The 24586-nt window shown below is 34.9% G+C and overlaps 1 protein-coding gene, 1 long non-coding RNA gene and 1 pseudogene across 4 annotated transcripts; 1 reads left to right on the top strand and 2 right to left on the bottom strand.

Moving 5' to 3' along the window:
* Positions 1-5979: 5979 nt before the first annotated feature.
* Positions 5980-7045, bottom strand: LOC108206590 (uncharacterized). The gene is made up of 2 exons (XR_010289167.1): positions 6493-7045; positions 5980-6326 (listed from the first exon to the last, which is right to left on the bottom strand). It is a non-coding gene; the product is annotated as an uncharacterized LOC108206590 (long non-coding RNA).
* A 2274-nt stretch (positions 7046-9319) lies between these two features.
* LOC108206589 (protein IQ-domain 26) lies at positions 9320-12199 on the bottom strand. 3 transcript variants are annotated; one of them, XM_017376939.2, is made up of 4 exons: positions 11881-12199; positions 10817-11254; positions 10149-10355; positions 9320-10057 (listed from the first exon to the last, which is right to left on the bottom strand). In XM_017376939.2, the coding sequence occupies exons 2-4, from the start codon at positions 11213-11215 to the stop codon at positions 9503-9505; spliced, it is 1161 nt and encodes a 386-aa protein (XP_017232428.1). In that variant the 5' UTR covers positions 11216-11254; positions 11881-12199; the 3' UTR covers positions 9320-9502. The 3 variants fall into 3 exon arrangements, with proteins under 3 accessions (XP_017232428.1, XP_017232429.1, XP_017232430.1); XM_017376940.2 differs by having other exon boundaries at positions 10817-11247; XM_017376941.2 differs by having other exon boundaries at positions 10817-11215.
* A 5099-nt stretch (positions 12200-17298) lies between these two features.
* On the top strand, positions 17299-23660 carry LOC108209103 (nuclear poly(A) polymerase 4-like; annotated as a pseudogene).
* The last annotated feature ends 926 nt before the right edge of the window (positions 23661-24586 follow it).

Below are 24586 nucleotides of genomic sequence, written 5' to 3'. Positions count from 1 at the left end.
AAATTTTTATATTTCGTACAGAAGGCGTGGCCTGTTAGCATGATCCGGATTTCGGTCGGTGCCTTGGTGACGTTCTCTCTATCTCTTGTCTTATTTATATTTAGGTGTCCATGATCCCATCAATACATGCGACTTGCGAGTCGTAAATACTATGGTTTCGTCACGGTGCACGGTGCTACTGTTATAGTATTTTCATTATTAACAATAAAAATAAATAAATATATATATATATATATATATTAAATAAAATTAGCCCAGTATCTATTTGAAAATATATTAGATAATTTTCTAAAGTATATCTATATTAAAGCATACTTAAATTAGCCCAGTATCTATTTGAGAATAAATTAGATAATTTCACGTACTTAAATTAAAATACAAATTTTAGTCTAATAAAATGCATAAACTTGAATGGAAGATGCGAATTACTAAATTGATATGATTTGTAGTTGGTATTGACAAAGTAAGTAACTAAACAACTACCCAACAAGAATAAAATAAAACATTAATATATTTATATAAAATTAATATTTTGTATATATAATATTAAATATTTATATTGTATATATATAAAAATGCGGCTTAGTTTTTTAACGGGTTGATTTAATATAAAACCGAAATCAACCTATAAACTTCAGTTTTTTTAAATTAGTCGAACCGAAACTGTAAACTTAATTTCAGTGTCGGTTTGGACCAGATTAATATTGAATTAGTTTATGCGGATTTTGCGATTTAAACCACCCTAGTTGTAATTGAGTCAAACTGGTACCGATTAAAAGTCCTCTGCTCGATTTCTTACGAACGGAAAGAATTTTGAGCACTTTTAACACAACAAAATTGAACTAACTTAAAGGAGTCAAGCTCTGCTTTTGTTTCACCGTCTATTCCACCGTTAATTTGCACCATGTGTATCATTATCATTTGCACATTTTGGAAGACATGTCAGTTTCCTATCCAGCTGAAACGAATGGGACCAAGACGGAAAATGAATAAAACCAGGGGCTTCTTCTGTTTTACAAAAACCATGTGTTTGTGTACGTCTCCCGCACGTCAATTCTCTACTTATCCCTTTGTCTAAAACTTTTATTATATACAATTTGTGATTCACGTATACATCAAAATAGGAAATTAATTGAAAGAGGACTCGGTGGTTTGTGGGATAAGATGGTGACTAGGACAACAGATGGAAGAATATGGACGCGTTCCAAACTTTTTATCACCCTTATCTACTTATCCTCTGCTTCCTCATCTCAATTTTGCTTTTCCTCAGCTAACCCGATATTTGACGCGTATTTCAAAACTATTATAAAATATAATTTTTTTGAACTTTTTCTAAACTAAAATTTAATATATATATAAAAAGAATTTTAAAACATATTTTGAAACTATATTTAAAATATTTTATATATTTTTTGAAGTGTGTTAAACAATACAAAATACATGTAAAAGAATGAGAGAGATGGAGGAAATATATGATATATAAATATATTTCTACTTTTTCTCTAGTCACGAAATGTCGAAATCAGGAGTGCTAAATATTAAAATTATTACAAGTTAATATTATTTGAAAACAAGGTCTTTGCAACACCGTGCATAAAAAAAATTATATTAATAGTATGAAGTACTAGAACTCAATTATTGTATAATTAAAAAAATGGAAAATTTCAAAGTGACCATTTGGTGATAGCTAGAGCCGGCCAAACGGGCGGTCCGGGGCGGTTCGGGCCGGTTCAGACGGTTTCCGAACCGTCACTGGCGGAACCGTAACCGGCCCGTCTAGGTAGGCGGTCCGGTCCGTGCCGGGCCGGGCTGAAGAATTGGAAACCGGAACCGGCTTATACGGATTGTACGGGTTTACGGGTTTGGCGGTTTACACGGTTCAGGCGGTCGCGGTTCAGGCGGTTCAAGGTTACGGTTTAAGCAGACAGAAGCAGACAGTGGTTACTGACTTACTGGTTTGGTTTGTGACTAGGCACGAGGCAGTCTGCAGTACACACATAATGATTGTGTTTTTTTTTTGTTTTTTAGTGCAAGTGGTTTGTGAAATTTAAGTGTGCAACACTGCAACGGATCTACTACACTTTTGCAATGGAATTTAATAGTTTAATTTAATGAATAATAAATTTATTATAAACTTTGTACAATTTATTTATTATAAAACAATAAATAAATTGTAAAAAGAGGGCGGTACCTCTTGTAAATTTTATAAATTAGAAAAAAAAATTACAAATAATGTGAGAGGACTCCTCTCTAAAAAATTTAACGGAACAAACCGCTTGTACAAACTAAATTAAAAAAATACATAAAGAAAGAAATTTTTTATTTATTCTTGTTCATTTGCCGAATTGCCGCCTTCGGACGACGAAGTATCCATCAACATCCAAGGATCTTTTTCACCGTCCGAGTCATCTTCTTGAAATCCTTGTTGTCTTTTAGCAGCTTGGTCCCAATCTTTTTTACAAACGCAAATCTTTACCGCATCTGGCGCGAGACTTGATCTTTTCTCATCCAAAACTCTTCTACCTGCACTAAAAGCCGACTCCGATGCAATTGTAGAGGCAGGGACTACTAATACGTCCCTTGCAATTTTAGCTAAAACTGGAAATTGTATCTCATGACTTCTCCACCATGTTAATATTTCAAAATCTTCGTCTAATTCATAGTTATAAGAAAAAAATTCTCTAAGCATAGTAGTAGAAGCCGAAGCTACAGGAGCAGACGTAGTAGAAATTCTAACCTTTTGTTTTTTAGTTATTATTCCTAACATTTTACTATTAAATCTATTTGAAGAACTTGTCTTTGGTGGTATAGCGGTTTCAGTACTTGGAAGGTACATGTCTATAAGACGATGCAATAAATTGAGACAATTAGTAACATATAAAACATGATCATATGAAACTCCTAACACCTTATAATAATGTTCTAACATGTTTTCTAAACCTTCTTGTCTAACACCGGGATCAAGTAGGCATGCAATACCATAAATATATGGGAAATCTGTAAAATATTCAATCCATTTCACTTTCATATCATAAATAATGTTACTAAAATGTCGATCTTCTTCATATTCACGTAAAGTGGTAACAATACTAACACATTCAATAATAACTTGATGCACATTCGGTTCATAAACATATGAAAAAACTTTAGTAGCATGTGCATAGCAATCAAGAATATCACGTACAGTAATAGCCAATCGCCAATCCAATTCGGTAATTAAACCATCCTCGTATTGGTTGTTAGGGTCCGAATTATATAATTCAGTGATGACAACCTTATATTTAATCGCTTTATTTAATAACTTATGCGTTGAATTCCACCGTGTAGGTGTGTCGATACCCCATTTTTCAGCTCTTAAACCATTATCCTTACACAATTTCTTATATCTAGCTCGGAATAAACTTGCAATACGTAAGTACTTAACCATTTTCCTAATTGGGTCTAATAATTTTGTTAATTGTGAGATACCTTGTTGAGCCGACAAATTTATGATGTGAGCACAACATCTAACGTGTAAGAATTGACCATCTAAAACTAAAGGAATCTCGGACCTAATATAATCTATGCATTTTTTATTAGCAGAAGCATTATCTAAAGAAATTGTGAATACCTTGTTAAACAAATTGAATTCGTTAATTGTGTCTAATATCCTTTGTTTAATATTATATCCGGAGTGTGACTCGTCCATTACATCGAAAGTAATAATTCTTTTTTCTATCACATAATTAGAATCTATCCAATGAACGGTAACACATATATAAGGCTCACCTTGACTAGAAGTCCAACAATCACTAGTAAGCGAGACCATGCCATTAAAAGTACGAAAGAATTCAATTAATTCTCCCCTAGCAAGATAATATTGTTTTTGGGTGTATCGTTTAAGGGTGTTTCTTGGGATTTTCCTAAAAGCCGGATTTATTGAATTTCTCATCATGTGTTCTAAGTTAGCGCTTTCACCATGTGAAAAAGGTAACTCATCTAATGTAACATAAGTAGCAAAATCATTTATCATTTTTTCTCTATTATAATGGAAAGGCATACCTCCACCGGGATTTGAAGACATGAAACTACCGATTTGTGTTTGTTGTGAAGACGATCCCCCGCGTGCTTCTCCACTTTCGTGGCTTGCTTTCGTAATATTATGCTTTTCCACTAAGTGACGATTAAGAGTACCAGTGCCACCTCCTTTTTGCATGCTAAAAGGTTCGGGACTTTTTCCAAGTTGTATACAAATTTCACAATGCACATTAATTCGTGTTGGATCATCCGTCGGGTGTCTCGAAAAATAATTCCATACATGTGACTTTAAATTCTTTTTACGAGCCGCGCCACTGCCACTAGCCCCGCTCCCGGTAGCACCCCCACTGCCACCTAAATGACAAAAAATGAACATTAATTAGAAACTGTAATATACTTAAAATAAATACGAATACGAATTAAAGTAAAATAAATTAAAAACTGTAATATACTTAAAATAAATACGAATACGAATTAAAGTAAAATAAATTAAAAACTGTAATATACTTAAAATAAATACGAATTAACAGTTTATAAATTAATAGTAAATCAAGTTGTCAGAGAAGCTAGATTATGAACATCTTTATTTTCGCATTGTTCTTCACCCTGAAACGCAGCAGAATAGAGCGGAGAGTAGTTGGTGTATATTATTGTCATAAGTTTGGTTGAACCAGTGTCACGAAATGAAAACGGAGCGTTTTCAGTAATTGTCATTTTGTTTAGAACCAGTCCATCATCAGAACTCTGGTTCGACGGAATTTTATTATTGCACTGCTATATTCGCACTTTAGGCTTCAAGGTATTGCTATGATTCATAACCTGAGATTTTATTGAAAGCTGAACTCATCAATTTAACATCAGCAGTCCCTTCAGGAGCTAAAAGTAAAAACTGGTTTGACTGCAACATTATAGTTTGCGCTTACATCAATCTCTAACATTTCGTGCAGTGTGCAGATAAGGTGTAACTTATTCTCTCTCCGACACTATTTTTAAATTTCAGAACTATCCTCCTCCTTGCTTCTTACATTATTAACACAACCCACTTCCCTCCAAAATGGCATCATTTATATAAACTGGAAAAATAAACAGCACACAAAATTTAAACGATGCTTTTAGGGATTAGTAGACATAATATTAATCAAATACTTACAATATTTTTAAAACTATAATATAATTTAAAGTGTAAAACCAACTCCAATATAATAGTAAAGTGGAGTAAAACTTGCATCAAATATTGAATGTGTGATGCCAAATTTTATGTCAAAACTACATTTAGTATAAAGAGCTGGATGGTCCTCGACAAGTACTTTATGTTTCAGCAGACCACCTAAGTAATCACATGATTAAACAATGTGATTTTACTTTAAAGTATTCTGTCCCTTCTGTTTAGAACATGGTTTAAAGACTCTTAGCTCGAGGAAAGTGAGCCGTTTGTGGTTGTTTTAGCGGCTAAGCTCTCGTCATCAAGATCTTAATTTCAAATTTATATACTCCTAATTTAGATTATTTGTTGCTTGATTCGAGGTTAGTTAATGCAGTAATCAGAAGTTTTAAAACTTCAGATCTGATGAAAATCTGATTAGGATCATTAGTCAATCTCTAAACTAACGGTCTCTTGCAAGTTTGTACAATCTCATTGAACTGGCCTGGCCTTTAAAAAATAAACTTAAAAAGAAAAGTCTTCATTACCGAAAACGGAATGATACAAAATTAGCAAGTATTTGTGGACCTGTTCTCTATCTCTGGACTCTGCCATTTTGAAGCCCAATCCAACCAAAAAGGACCACCAAAAGCCCAACTAAGTAAAGCACATATTAAAATCCTATTTGATCATATGATGTACCGTTGGTTAACGTGATCGGACTTCAATTCCGAACCACAGTTCAACGCTACAAATCGTTTATTACCATTTAAACTAAACTCTTTCTGTAATTTATTTCTATCCATAAATAATATAAAGAATATCATCGAATATATGTCGTAATTTTTATTAATTATAAATCTCACTCCCTTGAAAAAAAATGGAAGGTTACATGGAATGGAATACTTGAGATTACTTGGATCCTTTTCTATTGGAAAGAGATGAAGAAGAAAGCAATCCCCTTGATTTTTTCTTTGAAATAACGGGCTTCGGAAGATTGTATAATTTATAATTATTTAAACCACCTCCGTAACTTTTGCATCCATTCAATAACTTTCTCCTGTTGTTGTAAGCACTTTCTTTCTTTGCAAGTTCCTCTATGCTTCCCACCCTTGATAAACAGGTGAATGATTGTGATTTTCCTTCATAAAACTTCGATAACCCTCTCCTGATAATTAATAATACCACGTAACGTTAGAAATTACGAGATCTCGACATATTTGTAATAAACGATACGCAGACGTTATCTCTGCTCCAAAAAATAATATAAACTATTGTTTTGAGATTGGAATAAATCTTGAAATTGTTTTGCGATGTATAAAGTAGGAGCTTACTTGAAGGGTAATTGGGACATGAGATCCGACAAATCGTACAAAGATCCACTTGAATTTGCAGATGAATACGACGACGATGATGCATCATCGGACGTGTCTAATGAAGAAGATCCATCTGAATTTGTCGAAGCTATCCCGATTGACGACGATTTTTCCGACTCTTCGTAACGTTCTTTTTCAATCAAATCCCATTTCTCATCTCTCGTATTTCTCGAAAACCTTGATTGCTCTCCACACGAGCCTTGAAACAACTGCTTTTTACCTTGATCATGAGCCATTGATATCATTTAATCTATGTAGTTGTAATCTCCTTCTTGTTCGAGAAAGATGATAATCCAACTTAAAAGGTGATATAAAATTTGACGAGGTGAAATAGCACTGAACACAGAGACACATAGAAATTCAATGGAAACCAAGTCTCTTATAGATGATGAGCTGAAATATGTTTGGTTTATGGGGAGCTATGCAAGAAACTTTATAACCATACAATGGCAATTGGCAAGGGGCCATGCATGCATTGAATAATGTGTGGATTAGGTTTTTTGCTTCTTAGCTATCAGTGACTTGCCATTGTATGGTTATAAAGTTTCTTGCATAGCTCCCCATAAACCAAACATATTTCAGCTCATCATCTATAAGAGACTTGGTTTCCATTGAATTTCTATGTGTCTCTGTGTTCAGTGCTATTTCACCTCGTCAAATTTTATATCACCTTTTAAGTTGGATTATCATCTTTCTCGAACAAGAAGGAGATTACAACTACATAGATTAAATGATATCAATGGCTCATGATCAAGGTAAAAAGCAGTTGTTTCAAGGCTCGTGTGGAGAGCAATCAAGGTTTTCGAGAAATACGAGAGATGAGAAATGGGATTTGATTGAAAAAGAACGTTACGAAGAGTCGGAAAAATCGTCGTCAATCGGGATAGCTTCGACAAATTCAGATGGATCTTCTTCATTAGACACGTCCGATGATGCATCATCGTCGTCGTATTCATCTGCAAATTCAAGTGGATCTTTGTACGATTTGTCGGATCTCATGTCCCAATTACCCTTCAAGTAAGCTCCTACTTTATACATCGCAAAACAATTTCAAGATTTATTCCAATCTCAAAACAATAGTTTATATTATTTTTTGGAGCAGAGATAACGTCTGCGTATCGTTTATTACAAATATGTCGAGATCTCGTAATTTCTAACGTTACGTGGTATTATTAATTATCAGGAGAGGGTTATCGAAGTTTTATGAAGGAAAATCACAATCATTCACCTGTTTATCAAGGGTGGGAAGCATAGAGGAACTTGCAAAGAAAGAAAGTGCTTACAACAACAGGAGAAAGTTATTGAATGGATGCAAAAGTTACGGAGGTGGTTTAAATAATTATAAATTATACAATCTTCCGAAGCCCGTTATTTCAAAGAAAAAATCAAGGGGATTGCTTTCTTCTTCATCTCTTTCCAATAGAAAAGGATCCAAGTAATCTCAAGTATTCCATTCCATGTAACCTTCCATTTTTTTTCAAGGGAGTGAGATTTATAATTAATAAAAATTACGACATATATTCGATGATATTCTTTATATTATTTATGGATAGAAATAAATTACAGAAAGAGTTTAGTTTAAATGGTAATAAACGATTTGTAGCGTTGAACTGTGGTTCGGAATTGAAGTCCGATCACGTTAACCAACGGTACATCATATGATCAAATAGGATTTTAATATGTGCTTTACTTAGTTGGGCTTTTGGTGGTCCTTTTTGGTTGGATTGGGCTTCAAAATGGCAGAGTCCAGAGATAGAGAACAGGTCCACAAATACTTGCTAATTTTGTATCATTCCGTTTTCGGTAATGAAGACTTTTCTTTTTAAGTTTATTTTTTAAAGGCCAGGCCAGTTCAATGAGATTGTACAAACTTGCAAGAGACCGTTAGTTTAGAGATTGACTAATGATCCTAATCAGATTTTCATCAGATCTGAAGTTTTAAAACTTCTGATTACTGCATTAACTAACCTCGAATCAAGCAACAAATAATCTAAATTAGGAGTATATAAATTTGAAATTAAGATCTTGATGACGAGAGCTTAGCCGCTAAAACAACCACAAACGGCTCACTTTCCTCGAGCTAAGAGTCTTTAAACCATGTTCTAAACAGAAGGGACAGAATACTTTAAAGTAAAATCACATTGTTTAATCATGTGATTACTTAGGTGGTCTGCTGAAACATAAAGTACTTGTCGAGGACCATCCAGCTCTTTATACTAAATGTAGTTTTGACATAAAATTTGGCATCACACATTCAATATTTGATGCAAGTTTTACTCCACTTTACTATTATATTGGAGTTGGTTTTACACTTTAAATTATATTATAGTTTTAAAAATATTGTAAGTATTTGATTAATATTATGTCTACTAATCCCTAAAAGCATCGTTTAAATTTTGTGTGCTGTTTATTTTTCCAGTTTATATAAATGATGCCATTTTGGAGGGAAGTGGGTTGTGTTAATAATGTAAGAAGCAAGGAGGAGGATAGTTCTGAAATTTAAAAATAGTGTCGGAGAGAGAATAAGTTACACCTTATCTGCACACTGCACGAAATGTTAGAGATTGATGTAAGCGCAAACTATAATGTTGCAGTCAAACCAGTTTTTACTTTTAGCTCCTGAAGGGACTGCTGATGTTAAATTGATGAGTTCAGCTTTCAATAAAATCTCAGGTTATGAATCATAGCAATACCTTGAAGCCTAAAGTGCGAATATAGCAGTGCAATAATAAAATTCCGTCGAACCAGAGTTCTGATGATGGACTGGTTCTAAACAAAATGACAATTACTGAAAACGCTCCGTTTTCATTTCGTGACACTGGTTCAACCAAACTTATGACAATAATATACACCAACTACTCTCCGCTCTATTCTGCTGCGTTTCAGGGTGAAGAACAATGCGAAAATAAAGATGTTCATAATCTAGCTTCTCTGACAACTTGATTTACTAGTATATTCGATCTACTCATTATCGTTGCATTTTAACACCGCTGAAGCTGGATCTGGATGCCATTATTTCACTTAGTGACATCTTCTTCTTTTGCCCGAGTTCTGGCCTTTGCTTCGGAGCACTCTGAGACCTTACTTTTGCTTTAAAAGATTGCGTGTTCGCCATGTAACTAGGGTGGTTTGAGTATGGCCTGAAGAAGCTATCACCGTATAGGCTCTTGGGCGGTGTTGCTGGAATTTTTGAGTAGGCAGAGTTTGCAAAACGCGGAGTGCTATGAGCAGTTGAAGCCTTATACTCATCACTCATGAAACTCCAATCATATTCTTGTACGTGTCGATGATCAGGGATGTAGACGCGAGCAGGGAGGGCGCATGGAGCAGGAGAACTGCTGCTTTGGAAATATGGGTCTTCCCCAGATTCTGGTGAAGATGTTGGAAATCTGCGAGGTGTTGATTTTGGCTTGAATGTGTCAATTTCAACATTTTTGGGGCTCTCTTCGAAGGCTGTATATTTGTTATCAAATGAAGCTGAAAGCGTTTTGCTATGGAATTCATTTCTGTCCTCAACCCTCTCCTGACATACATAATAATCATTGAAAGTACATATTTAGCACAAGACATTTGAGAAAGTGTAGCAATTCTAATTAATGGAAATTGATTCTTACTGCAGACTTTCTGCGTCGGGTAACTGGCTGACAATGCTGCTCATGTTTGAAAGAACGACGAGCCCTCTGAGATCTGATAGAGGCCTGAGCTCTTATAAGAGCTTGCATACTGTAAAGAGTGGCAGCAGCTCGCTTCCTCACAAGGTAGCCTCGAACAAGAGCTTGTAGTTTTACCAGCCCTTTTAGAGCACGAAGAGCTTTCCGAGACTGCGAGATAATGAATATAAGATACAACACACTGTGTACAAAAACAAAACTTACAAATTCATATAATCCAGAAATGCACACATAAAGTCCGCAAAGTATAAGAAACAAACAAGCTAGATCAGCAGGAAACAGGAAACAGTGACAAACAAAGATTACCGCCAAAAGGATACCTATAAACTTCAGAAATGTTATCCCTGCGAAATTTCAAATTTCAAAGATATCCAATAAAACAGGATTTCGTAAGTTGATAAGATCTCGACATAACATATAACAAAATGACTAATCTGCTGCTTCTGGATACTTGAATGTTAAGACCTTCTCATAATTGGGGTATAAAAAACGGTGATTTTAATTTTTACACATTGAACAAGTGACAGATAAGGATTACTCTATTTATTTATTTTAACTAAAACAAAAATAAATTAGGAAATACTTGATCAACCAAAGTGAAGCTCGCTTACCAGAAAACCTCTAAAGACGGCCTGAATCTTGATCGCAGCACATATCTCTCTGCCACTAGGAGACACAGCTCCTCTCCCCTGGCTGGTAAGTCTAACAACAGTCATTGCCGCGTGAGCTGCAGCAACAGCAGCATCCGCCGCAGCTGCAGTGGCTGCAGCAACAGCAATAGCATGCTTATTCTGCTCTTTCCCCGACTCAGAAGTATAAGATTTTGAACTAGTGGAATTACTTGCATGATTCTTCGCTGCAGTTTGATCCACAAAACCCGAATCTTCAAGAATCACAGCAAAACTCTGCCTCTTCTTGTCTTTCTTGTCACTCAAATTGGAACTATCCGCATTTGCTTTCTCCTTCTTCATCCCAAATAAGCCTCTCAACCATCTGGTAGCTCTCCCCATCTTCCCTTTCACCGCAGAAACTAAACTATAAACTGTATTCTGAACAAAGTAAAAGATACTCTAGTACTATAACACACAAGTGTGAAATGAAATTAACAAGGCAAGTGTAGATAACTGAAAGAAAAGTGATGAGGATACTCAGAAGAATCTTAACATGTTGTTATGAGCAGAGAGGTGATGAGAACAAGTACAGGGTGTGGTAGAAAAGGCTAACAGAAGGCATCAGAATCTTACAAATAAGACTCCATAGCTAAAGATTAATTTTTTCACTTCTCCAAGTTTGAATCTTTTTTTGTTCTGACACCACCTCATGGGAAATTCAGTTAAAAGACAAAAGGGTGTCACATAAAGAAACAGATTACACAAAATCTCCACATTATTTTATTGCATAGGGGACTCAAAGTTACCAATCAGCAAAACCAAGAATTTCAAAAAGTTACCAAACAAAAAAGGAAGTAATCATCTCCAGGTAGAAACTGAGGCATTCAAAGTTTCAAACAAAAGCATAATCATCAGAACATGCAAACTACAGTGATTCTCCAGTCAAAAAATCTGAACACAGAAATCTATATCATATAAGTGAATATATATATAAACCAATTTAAACCAGAGTTAAAACGAGAAATGTAGTAATCAGAAATATAATTAAAAAAAATTGAACCCACCTTTTGAAATTCAAAAAAGTGAATGATTTCTGAGAGAAACTTTACTATTCTTACAAATGAAGAAGGTGGGTCTCCAGGAAAGCTTATGATGGCTCACTGTGCGCCATTAAATACAATTTAGCAAAACGAAGTTGATAGCTTTCTTCTGTGGAAGACTGAAATGAGGAGATATTATTATCACAAAATTAAGACTTTGTTGATGGGGTTTTTTCAGTTAGATGGAAGCTGTCAATCAGCCAAAATAATCTCCTTAACAGATGCTAGATTTATTGATCTTTTCATAACGGGTACTATTGACTTTTATCACTTGGGTGTTAAGTGTTCCATTTGAATAACTGATGTGCTAATTTATTAAGCCACGCCATATCTGGGGCCATCCATTTTGTCAAAATTTCTCACTTGAGATACCCATTTCTGACTTTTTTTTTTTTTTTTTTTTGAAAATGAGAATAAATCTCAACGAGCATCGGCAATTCACCGTGATAATTCTTTAATTCAAGAAAGCTTATTATCTAACCGTCGGACATGCAAGATGACCGGGGAAATTTAGACAATAAAACTTTAATGTCCGAAAAGAAAAACCGGTCTTCTTCCAAGAATCCTGAAAATAATAAAACAAGAGAAACAAGAAGAATATAAGTCGATATATTTAACAGATTAAATAAAAAATTCCCACAATCATGATAACTCATGATTGAGACAATTAAACTCTTAATTAAGGCATAATAATAAGATATTAATGTCCTTAATTAAGGCACAATTAACGCTCTCAATAAAGAGGCACAATTTACGCCCTTAATAAATAGGCACAATTAACGTCCTCAATTACGAGGCAAAATTAACACCCCGAGGCACAATTACGAGCCTCAATTACGAGGCACAATTTATGCCTTCAATTAAGGCACAATTAGTGCTTTCCTTTCTGAAACTGGATCCCGTCCCGAAACCGCCGCCGCCGCCATCATCGGCCTCCACCGCTATGCTATCGGTCAAGTTGGCTCGTCGTATACGAAACGAACAATGAAGCGTCTCATTTGTAACACGAAAAATCGCCAAAAAACCGAAACCAAACAAAACACAAGGATTAAGCAAACAAACAAGATTAAAGTCAACACTTTTCGTGATTCCACTCAAAATAAATCAGAAAATGAAAGTAACAAACAAAAAAAACGAAGAGATATATGAAAAGAAGAGTTGCAATAGCAAGTATTACCAAAATTCTCAAGACCAAAATACCGTTTGCTTTCGGGAAAGTGATCACCTGAAGCTTTCTCGAATTTAGAACCAGATATGTTTGTATTGCTACTTGCTAGAGAATATCGAAGAAACCCATTTTCACTTTGTTACTACAAAACTTCAACTTTGGTTCGATTTTAGCAAGGCTCTTCTTTGGTATAGGTTTCTGCAGATTCTAAAAGTGGAGAAAGAGAGATGGTGGTGATCGATGAAGCAGACGTCAGCTTCTTAGAGGTTTATATAGAAACATTTCTGACTTATTTAAGCTACTATAAACTAAATATATATTAATTTATCTACATCACTATTCATTCTTCTTCACTTAATCATTCATCTAAAATCAACCTTTTGTTTTTTTACTACAAAATCACTTCGAGTACTTTCATAATTGTCTCTATATTTATTAAAATAATTTGGGAATTTTTAAAACAACATAACTATGTAGTTTAAAAAATATAAAGTTATAAATATATAATTATATGATCACCCTAGCTATGTTGTTTTAAAAATTACCAAATTATTTTGATAAATACTAGAGACAATTATGAAAGTACTCGAAGTGGTTTTGTAGTAAAAAAACAAGCGGTTGATTTTTGATAAATGATTAAGTGGCAAAATATGAATAGTGAAGTGGGTAAAATGATATATATTTGGTTTATAGTGACTTAAATGAGTCCGAAATTAAATAGGGGGTAAAGTGAGAAATTTTGATGTGGTCAGTTTGATATAAAACCCCGCCAGATAGTCACATGTCCAAGTGTCACCTGTGCACTCCTCTTAATTTATTTTATATTTTATGAAAAGTGGCTCTGACGTAAAATACATGAAAATGAAAAAAAAAATGTTAAACCATGATATAATGAATATCTATATTTTTATCATGATTAGTTTGTCATTTATATATTATAATCACTATTTGATTGAATCTCTTAAAAGGAAAAAACAAAACCTTAAATACCAAAAAGTGGAGAAAGAGTCTTTTTCAATACGGGCGTTGGTACAAAAATTGATTACAAATACAAAAGCGTGTGGTATAAATACCAAATTTGTAAACTTTGATTAAATCCTATAACGAATTTGTAAAATTTGGATAAATCCAATAAACACGCATTGCCAAATTTGTTTTCGATTCTGTTACTAAAATCACATGCATGAAAACAAAAGAATAATTTAGGAGTGTACGACAGTTTGTACATGGGAATGGGGCCGTTATACGTAGTCAAATCATGAACCTCTGCACCTTGGCCTGGGAAACTTCACTTTTTCCATCAAATATTTAAAAGCACTAGTAAGATTTACGTGAGTCGTAGAAGAGAAGAGACGCGCGCTTGAATATTTTTGTAAAATATAATTTTATAATTAATTTTTTAAGTTGTTTTTTGAATAAATATTTATATTTTAAATTTTTATTTAGAACATTTAAACTAAATTATAAATTTATATTTTATGAACATTAAAATACTACCGAGCAATAATAAAAATCTATAAAATTGAAATGGTGCACAAAAGTTATGGGTTATGAACTGTGATTTGGGTCATACGGATTGGCATGGAAACATGATAATATTAACGACGTCTTCGCCATGAATATCAACTTGGTTCTGCAGACTGGTAGTGTGCCAGCAGAAAGAGAAAAGAGCGATCCTAAATGTTGAATTCATAGCGACGTTTGGGTGACCTTAAAATAAGTGTTTATTGCTTAAAATAAAAAAGTGGAGTAGAAGTTAGAAGCAGGTTAAGACTTATAAGTGATTAAAGTGTTTGGGAAATAAGCAGAAGCCCTGAAACAAAAGCTAGCATTCCTAGCTTTTTATAAGTGCTTCTTGACTTTTTACACAAACGGTACGAAATAAGTGCTTCTAACTTATAAACCAGAAGCCCGGCTTAAAAGCGGGAAACAAACACCCACATAGTCATCTATAATAAATCCAGCTTTTATATTACTGTATTATTGAATTCTAAATCTTAAACAAAAGTATATTCTGAATCAATTATTTAAGCGAGATATTAATAAATTTCAAGTTTAGATCATATAATATTTTTTCAAAAAAAAAGAAGTTTAGATCATATAATATTTATTATGATTAAATATCCAAGGCTTCTATCGAATTTTTAAAAATTGTTACTGTAACACCCCCTATCTTAAATTAAGACGAGAGATTACCTACAAATCCAAAACCTGCAAACAGAGCACTAAATATATTCCAACGATAATAAGCAAGTCTGATAATTCCTAAAATGAAAGTTGGTATCAGAGCAGGCTCTCGAAAACTTGATTCGTCAAGTTGCCGGAGGTGGGGACACGAAAGCTGGTGGTATTATCCCGCAATGGACAGGGATCCGGAGGCGGGGACACGAAGCCAGCCGGTATTATCCCACAATGGCTAGAGAGGTTCGATCTGGGCCTATGGGCTATCCGTTTCGGCCTGATGAGGGCGTCAGGAATTTAAGTGGGAGATTTTATAACACTCCAGTCTCACATCGAGTCGTGTGGAGACTTTAGTTCAGTTTATAAGCATAAGTATTACTACTAATTGCACCAAAAAATCATGATCTTTTGGGGGCCTGTGGTGGGCTTGTGGATTACCCAAGTTGTTGCAATTGAGCCAGTTTATTTCGGCTTATTTTCGGATTCGGATTTCGGGACTTGACCCGATTTTCGAAAAAGACTCGGGATTTGACCCGGGTTGTTTCAGTTACGCTATAATTTTTAGATGTATTCATTATGGATATGTTAAGTAGGAAGATTCATTTATGCATCAGGATATCATCATAATGAAGCGCGGCTAGAAACAATACAGTTGACAGAAACTGATGGCCGCATCCGTAAGCGGATACTTGATTAGTATCGAATATAATCATTATCTGGAGATTGAGTTTGAGAAGTAAAGAAAAAAGATTAATACAATATAACATATTTATAAATCTATATTTTTGTTAGAGTAAATAAAGTTAGTAATTGCAAAAGCTGTGTACTATATAAACACATACGAGTAAGAAGTACAACACGAGTAATATTTGTTTAACCTAACAGCTCTTCAGAACGTTGTTTTTCTTAAAAGAGTATTGTAATAATTTTATAGTGATCAATAAGAGCTACATTTATTTGAATCTTGTTTGTTGTCTGATCTAACTTATCCGATATTTGAATGATCAATTGATAAAATTCCGCTTAAAGTTTATTGATCAAACCAAGGCTTAACAAGATATAAATAATGTATTAGAATTTTAAATATTCATTTAAAGAGTTAAGTTCCATGTAGTCCACATATTTACTGTAGTACTGTAGACCACGTATGTTCTGCAATTATAAAATGGCATAAAAACATTGCAAAATGTATGAAACTTGTTATTTTGTGAAATAAATTCTATAAATATCATTATTTCATGAAAAATATTGAAAATCATTTATGTTTGACAAGTAGAACACATATGTTCTGTAATATATAAATATGTTCTGCAAACTTAACATGTTTTGCAGAATAATGTGTTTTTCACTATTTAACTTGTAGAATGTTTAGGATTGTCAAAATTTTTAACAAAATAATGATGTTTATAGAACATGATTTGCAAAATAACACATTTTGCAATGTTTTTATGTCATTTTATAGTTGCAGAACATACGTGGTCTACGGTAGAGATGTTCAAAAAATCTGAAATCTGAAATCCGATCTGATCTGATCTGGAAAAAAATCTGAAAAATCCGATCCGAAAAAAACCCGGTCTGGCCCGGCCCGGCCCGAGGGCCTAAAACAGGCCTAATATTTTCAAAAAAACCCGGATAAAATCCGGATTTTTGAAAAATCCGGGCTTTTTATAACTAAACCGGGCCTAGTATTTTTGGAAAAGCCCGGCCCGGCCCGGCCCGATTTTTAAAAAAGCCCGGCCCGATCTGGTTTGAAAAAAATCCGGATTTTTTTGGCCCGGTCTGGATCTGGCCCGAACAGATCTTTTGTGCATCTCTAGTCTACGGTACTACAGTAAATATGTGTACTACATGGAACTTTGTTCTTCATTTAAAATGTAAAAAAGTGTTTCGAAATATTAAACTATTCGATCAATAATTATAATTATAGTTAAAAAATTTATGATATTGAATTAAATTTTATAATATAAATTAAAATATATAATATTTAAACAAGTTGCATATTAAATTGTGCAAAATAAAGTGTAACATCTTAAATCTTAAATCGGGAAGCTCATCCCAGAAAAGTTATAGGACGCGTCGGACTTGGGTTGAGTCCGTCTTTCTCAGATCAAACACTTCCCCCTTCTTAAAATTAGGGTTTCACTCATTCTAATTTCCCCTTTTGCCGATCTAGGGTTTCTTTCAACCTTCCTCTCTCTGTCTCTCTTGTCTAATTAATTTCCCCATTTTAATTTCTACTATTCCACCTCAACTATACACATAAATAAATACTCTGTATGGCTTCTGAGGGTTTGGTCGAGCACCCCGTCGGTGTTACCAAGCCCCTCTCTCTCACCGGACCAACTCAATCTGACTTTCTTCGTAACAATCATCTTCAGAAGGTCTCTCTCTCTCTCTCTCTCTCTCTCTCTCTCCCTCCCTCCCTCCCTCCCTCCCTCTCTCTCTCTCTCCATACACAATGGCCACTGCTAAGTTATGTATTGGTTAAGCTAACATTCGATGTTTTGGGTGCCAAAGCTTCTGGAAGATGCTGAATTGTACGAAACCCCTGAAGAAGCTTCTAAACGCCAACATGTTCTTACTCGTATTCGCAAGGTATTTCATCTCTTCCACTTAACTTTTCATTCGTTTTTCTAACCTATACTATTGGATTGCTGGGCTCTATTTAATGCTTTTGGAAATTAATTGAATATTTTATCTAGGTAATTAATCATGTCATGGTATTACTTACTCAAATATTTGATTGAATCTGTTTACTTGTGTACCGTAAATTCAGTAGTAGATTCTGTGCATTTATCTTATATATTAATTTGCTCATTCTCGTATATTTATAGATAGTCATAGATTGGGTAAAGCAACTGACCCGCTTGCGAGGCTACACTGATCAGATGGTCGAGGATGCTAATGCCGTCATTTTTACTTTTGGTTCCTATCGGCTAGGGGTAAGCATGTTGTTATCTCTTGCATCTGTGTTTGGTGTCCCTATATTTTAGTTTTCGGGTTGGGTTATGGTCGAAAGTGAACAGAATATCCAATTGCATTCAAAAGACTCTCTTTAAATTTTATGATTCCTAAAGGCTAGAATTTAGGATGTTAATGGTGTGTATCCCCTGAACTTACTTAAGCCTGTTTAATACGAAATAGTATAAATTAAAGTATCTTAGGCAAAAAAAATTATGCATGATCTGTTTATATCGGGAAAGTTGAGACAGATTTCTTCACTACAATTGTTATAAGGCCATTTATATAACCCATTTTGTTCTATTGTGACCTCTCTCTTGGTATCTTCTTCGAGATTAATTCATAAGATGATAAGAAAGTGAAAAAGTATTTTTGAAGCTGTGCCAGCTCACATAAACTCTCGTCAATCTCTATTTGTTTTGTTAGGGGGCAAGAGCCCACAGTTGTTCCAAGCAGGTAATGCCACTGGCTATATATGCTGCTTGTCTCTGCTACACTTCCAAGATGGTTGATTTTTTTTATAAGCTTGTTATGCTCTACTTAATTCCTTGTTTGTTTAAGTTGTTTTCCTTACTATGTTACCCAGACTTGGACAAATTACTTATTCCTGGTTTGAAAATCTAAGATTTATGATATTGATCCAAAGTTGGACAAAAGTGTGGAGACTCGACATGTAGTCATTAAATTTGATTTAGCAGTCTCGAGCCCCAAACTATATAGGGGCAGCCCGCATAAAACTATTAAGAAATTAAAAGAAGCAATCTCTTCCTCATAATTTTTGTCAAGTAGACTTTTGCATGCTTGACATGACATTTGAAAAAGAAGAGTTGCACACAATCTTTATTTTTTCAAATTGTTGTATAAAAGGTGTTCAACACTCGTATATTTATACGAAAAGTGAAATCATAAAAATAAAGTACTATGAAAAAGTGGAGGGACAAGAATTATGGGACATAGGAAGTAACATAGGAACAAAAAGAAGATAAAGATATAATATGAAGAAATGAATTAGATAAATAAAATATTATTATATGTCATAATTAAATGGATCCTAAAATATCACTAATAAAGGGAAGCATGGCTCTTGAGCAATTTTAAAGGCATTTAATTGATGTGGAGGAGATCCATGTGGAAAAATAAGGGGTGTCGAGTATCATAAGAATTATGATCTTTATGAAAATCCTAGATGTTGAACAAGAATAAATTTGTCTGTAAAATGAACGTGCTTTAGTCACTAGTGCATTTTTTTGTTTTTATGAACATAAGTTCTATTACGGCTCTATATAATTACATTGATTTTGTTTACGACTTGTTTTATCATCCCTTGTACAATTTTTAATATCAAATTTATCATGTATATATTGAGTTTTATGTATCTAGTGCTTTGCTCCAACCAACATGTTTGCGCTTACACCCCTGGATACCTTTTTGCTTCGGTGCCCGTTTAATGTTTATGGCCGTGCGGTAACATATAATTGATAGGTCCATGGTCCAGGAGCAGACATTGATACACTATGTGTAGGACCTTCTTATGTCAGTCGAGAGGTAATTTGTGAAATTAATGATATTCAGGAGATATTATCTATTGTATCCTCTCAGCCTATATCACTATTGTATGTCTTAATGTAATGTTTGGACTTGCAGGAGGACTTTTTCTTTATATTACATAACATTTTGGAGGAGATAGAAGAAGTTACTGAACTACAGCCTGTGCCCGATGCTCATGTCCCAGTCATGAAATTTAAGTTTGATGGAATATCAATTGATCTTCTTTATGCAAGCGTGTCTCTTTTGGTTGTACCAGATGTGAGTTAATTGAAATAACTTATATACATAGTACTTTTTCTTATTTTCTTTCCGACCTAGACTTCATGTAGCTCAATGGAGAAATGTGTGCGGAACTTATGGTTCCGCACTTCAGAAGTTGTGGAATTAAAGTTGGATTATGAGAACAGCGAAAATTGCAGAGGTATACTTAGGGTGAAGTTGCACAGTTAGAGAGCTATTAAATAAAATGTAGAGAATGAAGAAGTGGTTTAGTGGTAACTCCTAATGAGAAAACTTTATTTGAAATAAGATTGTAATGCAACATTCGGAAGGAGTCCTAGTCATCTGGAGGCAGAAAAAGATTACACATGATTCTAGTATCTGTACAGCTTAGTCAACTAACTTTGACCAACTACTCACTGTAGTTCATCGACATAGTATTTAATTCATTAGAGTGATACTGTCTATATAATAAATTGATTACTTACGAAGTAACAATCGGTAGAGTCCTGATAGAACGATGTCACTAAGTCAACCTTTTAGTTTGGTCAATTACTTCCGCAGTTTGCGTCCTTCAGTACTTTACTTTCTTAGTTTTTATTGGAATACACTTTATAGGCTTTGCAATCTTATTGCGGGTCCTATTTTTTCTGCACATATGCAGATTTGATGTCAACTCAAGTCTCTCTGTGGGGCTAGGTTCAACTGGTTTATTAAGCTGAAAAGTGACATGCCTTGCTAAATTTTTTTCCCCTTGTTTTAGCTTTATTTTAGTGGCATATGCCGTTCCTGATATAAAAATGCTACTGAACCATGAACAGGACTTGGATATTTCTGATGTTTCTGTTCTGTACAATGTTGATGAGACAACTCTTCGTATTCTAAATGGCTGCAGGGTTGCTGATCAGATACTTAAGCTCGTACCAAATGTCGAGGTTGTCGCTGCTTAATTGTTTGTGCTTGTGTTAATTTTTTAATTTTAGTGCTTATTTGCTGTTTTAACTCCTGTGTTTAAAACTTTAGCATTTCCGCACTACGCTCCGCTGTCTAAAGTATTGGGCGAAGAGGCGTGGTGTCTATTCAAATGTAAGCATGGTAGTCTTTGTACAAATCTGTCTGTGTCAGGTGTTTTAAGTCTACCCTCTAGTGCTTGAGATTTGATCATATTCTACCCTCATCTCAGGTCACTGGATTTCTTGGCGGTGTTAACTGGGCTCTTCTTGTAGCTAAGGTTTCTCAGATGTATCCTAATGCCATTCCCAGTATGCTGGTTTCTCGTTTTTTTAGGGTATACACTCAGTGGCGTTGGCCAAATCCAGTAATGCTTTGTGCGATAGAAGAAGATGAGCTTGGTTTTTCTATATGGGATCCTCGTAAAAATCCTCGCGATAGAACTCATCATATGCCAATAATCACCCCCGCTTACCCATGTATGAATTCCAGCTACAATGTCTCAATTAGTACGCTTCGCGTGATGATGGAGCAGTTCCATTTTGGTAATAACATTTGTGAGGTAGTAACTGGCTTTTACATATTTTGGTACAGTAGCATACTGGTTTTGTGGTTTACTGATGTTATGTCAACGTCCAGGAGATTGAACTGAATAAGTCACAGTGGGGTGCGTTGTTTGAGCCGTATATGTTCTTCGAAAGCTATAAGAACTATTTGCAGGTAGACGTTATTGCGGCTGATGGGGATGATTTGCGTGCATGGAAAGGATGGGTCGAATCCCGACTCAGACAGTTGACTCTGATGGTAATATTATTCCACTTTGACATGTTAATCGGCGGTGGAGCTGTGATCAACCTTAGTTTCAGCTCTCTGCTCATAAGGCAATAGCAAAAATGAGGAGGAAACATCATTATGTCTTGCTGCTGAATTATTTTTTCTGTATTTTTTGTGCAGATTGAGAGAGATACATGTGGAAAGCTGCAGTGTCATCCGTATCCCCATGAGTATGTTGATTCATCAAGGCAGTGTTCCCATTCTGCCTTTTTTATGGGATTGCAAAGAAAAGAAGGTGAGGTAATACAAGAAGGTCAGCAGTTTGATATACGGGGGACAGTTGACGAATTTCGGCATTCTGTGAATATGTATGTGTTCTGGAAGCCAGGAATGGAAATTTTTGTCTCACATGTTTGTAGAAGGCGGATACCTTCTTTTGTATTTCCAGATGGCTATAGACGAAGTCGGCCCCCTAGGCAGCATCATGATCAATCCTCTCCTATAGATGAAGGTTGCAGCCTGCAGGCCGAGATCTGCTGGAAGACAAGTAAGAAGGAGAAGGCAGTTTAATGCTGCAAATGTGCAAGGCAGTCCAGAAAAGCGCCAATGCAGTGCAAGCCCTCAGAAGTGTGATTCATCATCTCCTGATATTGTAAGTTTTGTTGACACACATGCACCAAGAGAGTGTTCGCCACTGGAGAGTGAGGTTCCAAGAACAGAAGAAATGGCTGAAGTAAATGGAACTCAAAGGGCCGAACAGATTGAAGGTGATAGTGAGTTGGTTATCAGGCAAATTGAATCTGAGCAGCAAACTATGTCCGGAAGAGTTGATGGATGTCTTTCAAATTCAAGTGTTGTCACAAGCCTTACAAGTGAAGTAGGATGCGTAGTAGATAGAGGACCTGCATCAAGCAGTGAAGGCAATCCTGGCAGCATCCTTTGCAGCAGCAGTCAGGTATCTCCGCATGGTGATTCATGTGAGTCAGAATCTGGCTTACTTATGCATGATGGATGTGCGATAGATGGGAAGGTCTCTGAAAGTGGTTCAAAGGACGAGTTGGAGGTCTTAAATTTAAGTTCAACTCGCTTCTGTAAATCTTAAACAATATTTTTTCTCTTTTATGCATACATAAGCCAGAAATTATAATTGACAAGTGTTGGCGGTATTGCTCTTAAACATTTTTAGATTTAGATTTGGTGAGATAGCTGTCCTACTAATGCTTACATATGATGCATTGCTTTGTTTCATGCAGCTAGGTATGGCTCTTCAGAGGGCTATAGTGTCTGATGATAATGCTTTTTGATATCCTGTGCCAGGGGCTGTTAATGAGGCATGTGCATTTGATCTTAATTACTTAATTTTTTTTGGATTGTGCTTATTATATATATTTTTATACTGCTTTCTTTCCTTTGTTTTTTGTTGCCTTTTTTTTTTTTTTTACAGGAGGTTGAGTCCAGTAACCTGCACATCAGAGTTTAAAGATTTATTCAAGTCCCCTGTGAAAGTCAGCAATTGTGGTAAGATCTATGTCAGGTGCTGGCTTTCATTTGTTTTCTATTTTCCAGGCATGCATATTATACTTGTGGATAGAGTGAAGCTGCACTGGCTTTTACGTGGAAGATGATAGTAGTAGTTGTCCTTTTCTTTTCTTTCTGCTTCTGAACCCGGTCTGGGACGGAAGTGGGGAGAGGAGTGGTCGAGTTGGGCATCTTTTGTACAATTTTAGCTAAACATATGCATCAGACGGGGCTGTAGCCTGTAGGCAATGATCTTCTCTTGTAGAATGAGGTAGTTGGGGATCGAACTTGTTTATAACCCACAAGATTGTCCAAGGAGTTGACTTTGTTTCATATTTGTGTTAACTTCCTTTTAGTACAATGGTTACCTTTGTGAAGTTGGAATGATGTATGATATGTTCCCCAGCACTTTGCTGTTTGTGTGTGTTTAAGTTTCACTTTTATACTTCTGTCAAAAAAAAAAAAAAATATCACTTTTATACTGGTCACTATTGTTGCCGGTATATGCAGTTATCTAAAAGCAGTGTTGTAAAAAGCGGGAATCGGACTTAATCGGTGAAGTCACGGAACAAGGATTAATCAGGGATTAATTGAATTGATCGGAGATTAATCGGATTGATCGGAGATTTAATCAGTTCGGCGAGCTACGGAACAGGGATTAATCGGTGATTAATCGTGATTAATCAGCGATTTTTAGAACAGAGTCTAAAAGTAGTATAAGAGCTTGATTTGTTATTATTCATAGAGCTTAGATATATATTAGAAAGCCTGAAGTATTACAATTATTATAGGGTTGGAAGTGCGGATTATATTCCAAAAGTTCGAATGTAATCAAAAGAACGGTGATTTCAATTCAATATCCAAGAAATTAAGATCTATATTCACCCTTGTTGAATTTAAATATCAATTGTAGTTTATATCATATTTATATTCGGATTTTGTTTGTATTCTGCAAGTCATGTATTTTTAGCAATCTTTTTTGCTTCATAATGATTGAACGAAATATTTTACTGGGTATTTTTTTGGGAAATCTACAAAACTACCTACCTTTTCTTTAATTATTTACAAAAATACTACCTTCCAGAATTATTTTTAAAAATACCTTTTCATAAAATTGTTTTTTCAAAAATACTGTTTGCAACTTTTGCAACCTCATTTGCAACTAGCCAGCCGTGTTGCAACCTCTTTTGCAACTTCATCTGCAACTGAATTTCTGATTTCAAGTTTCAGTTTTCAAATGTCGTTTTCGACCTCATTTTCGGAATCGATATATATATATATATATATATATATATATATATATATATATATCGATTCCGAAAATGAGGTCGAAAACGACATTTGAAAACT

This window comes from Daucus carota, chromosome 2 (assembly GCF_001625215.2).
Source record: "Daucus carota subsp. sativus chromosome 2, DH1 v3.0, whole genome shotgun sequence".
Classification (NCBI taxonomy): Eukaryota; Viridiplantae; Streptophyta; class Magnoliopsida; order Apiales; family Apiaceae; genus Daucus; species Daucus carota.
This window is presented reverse-complemented; position numbering and strand designations above follow the sequence as displayed.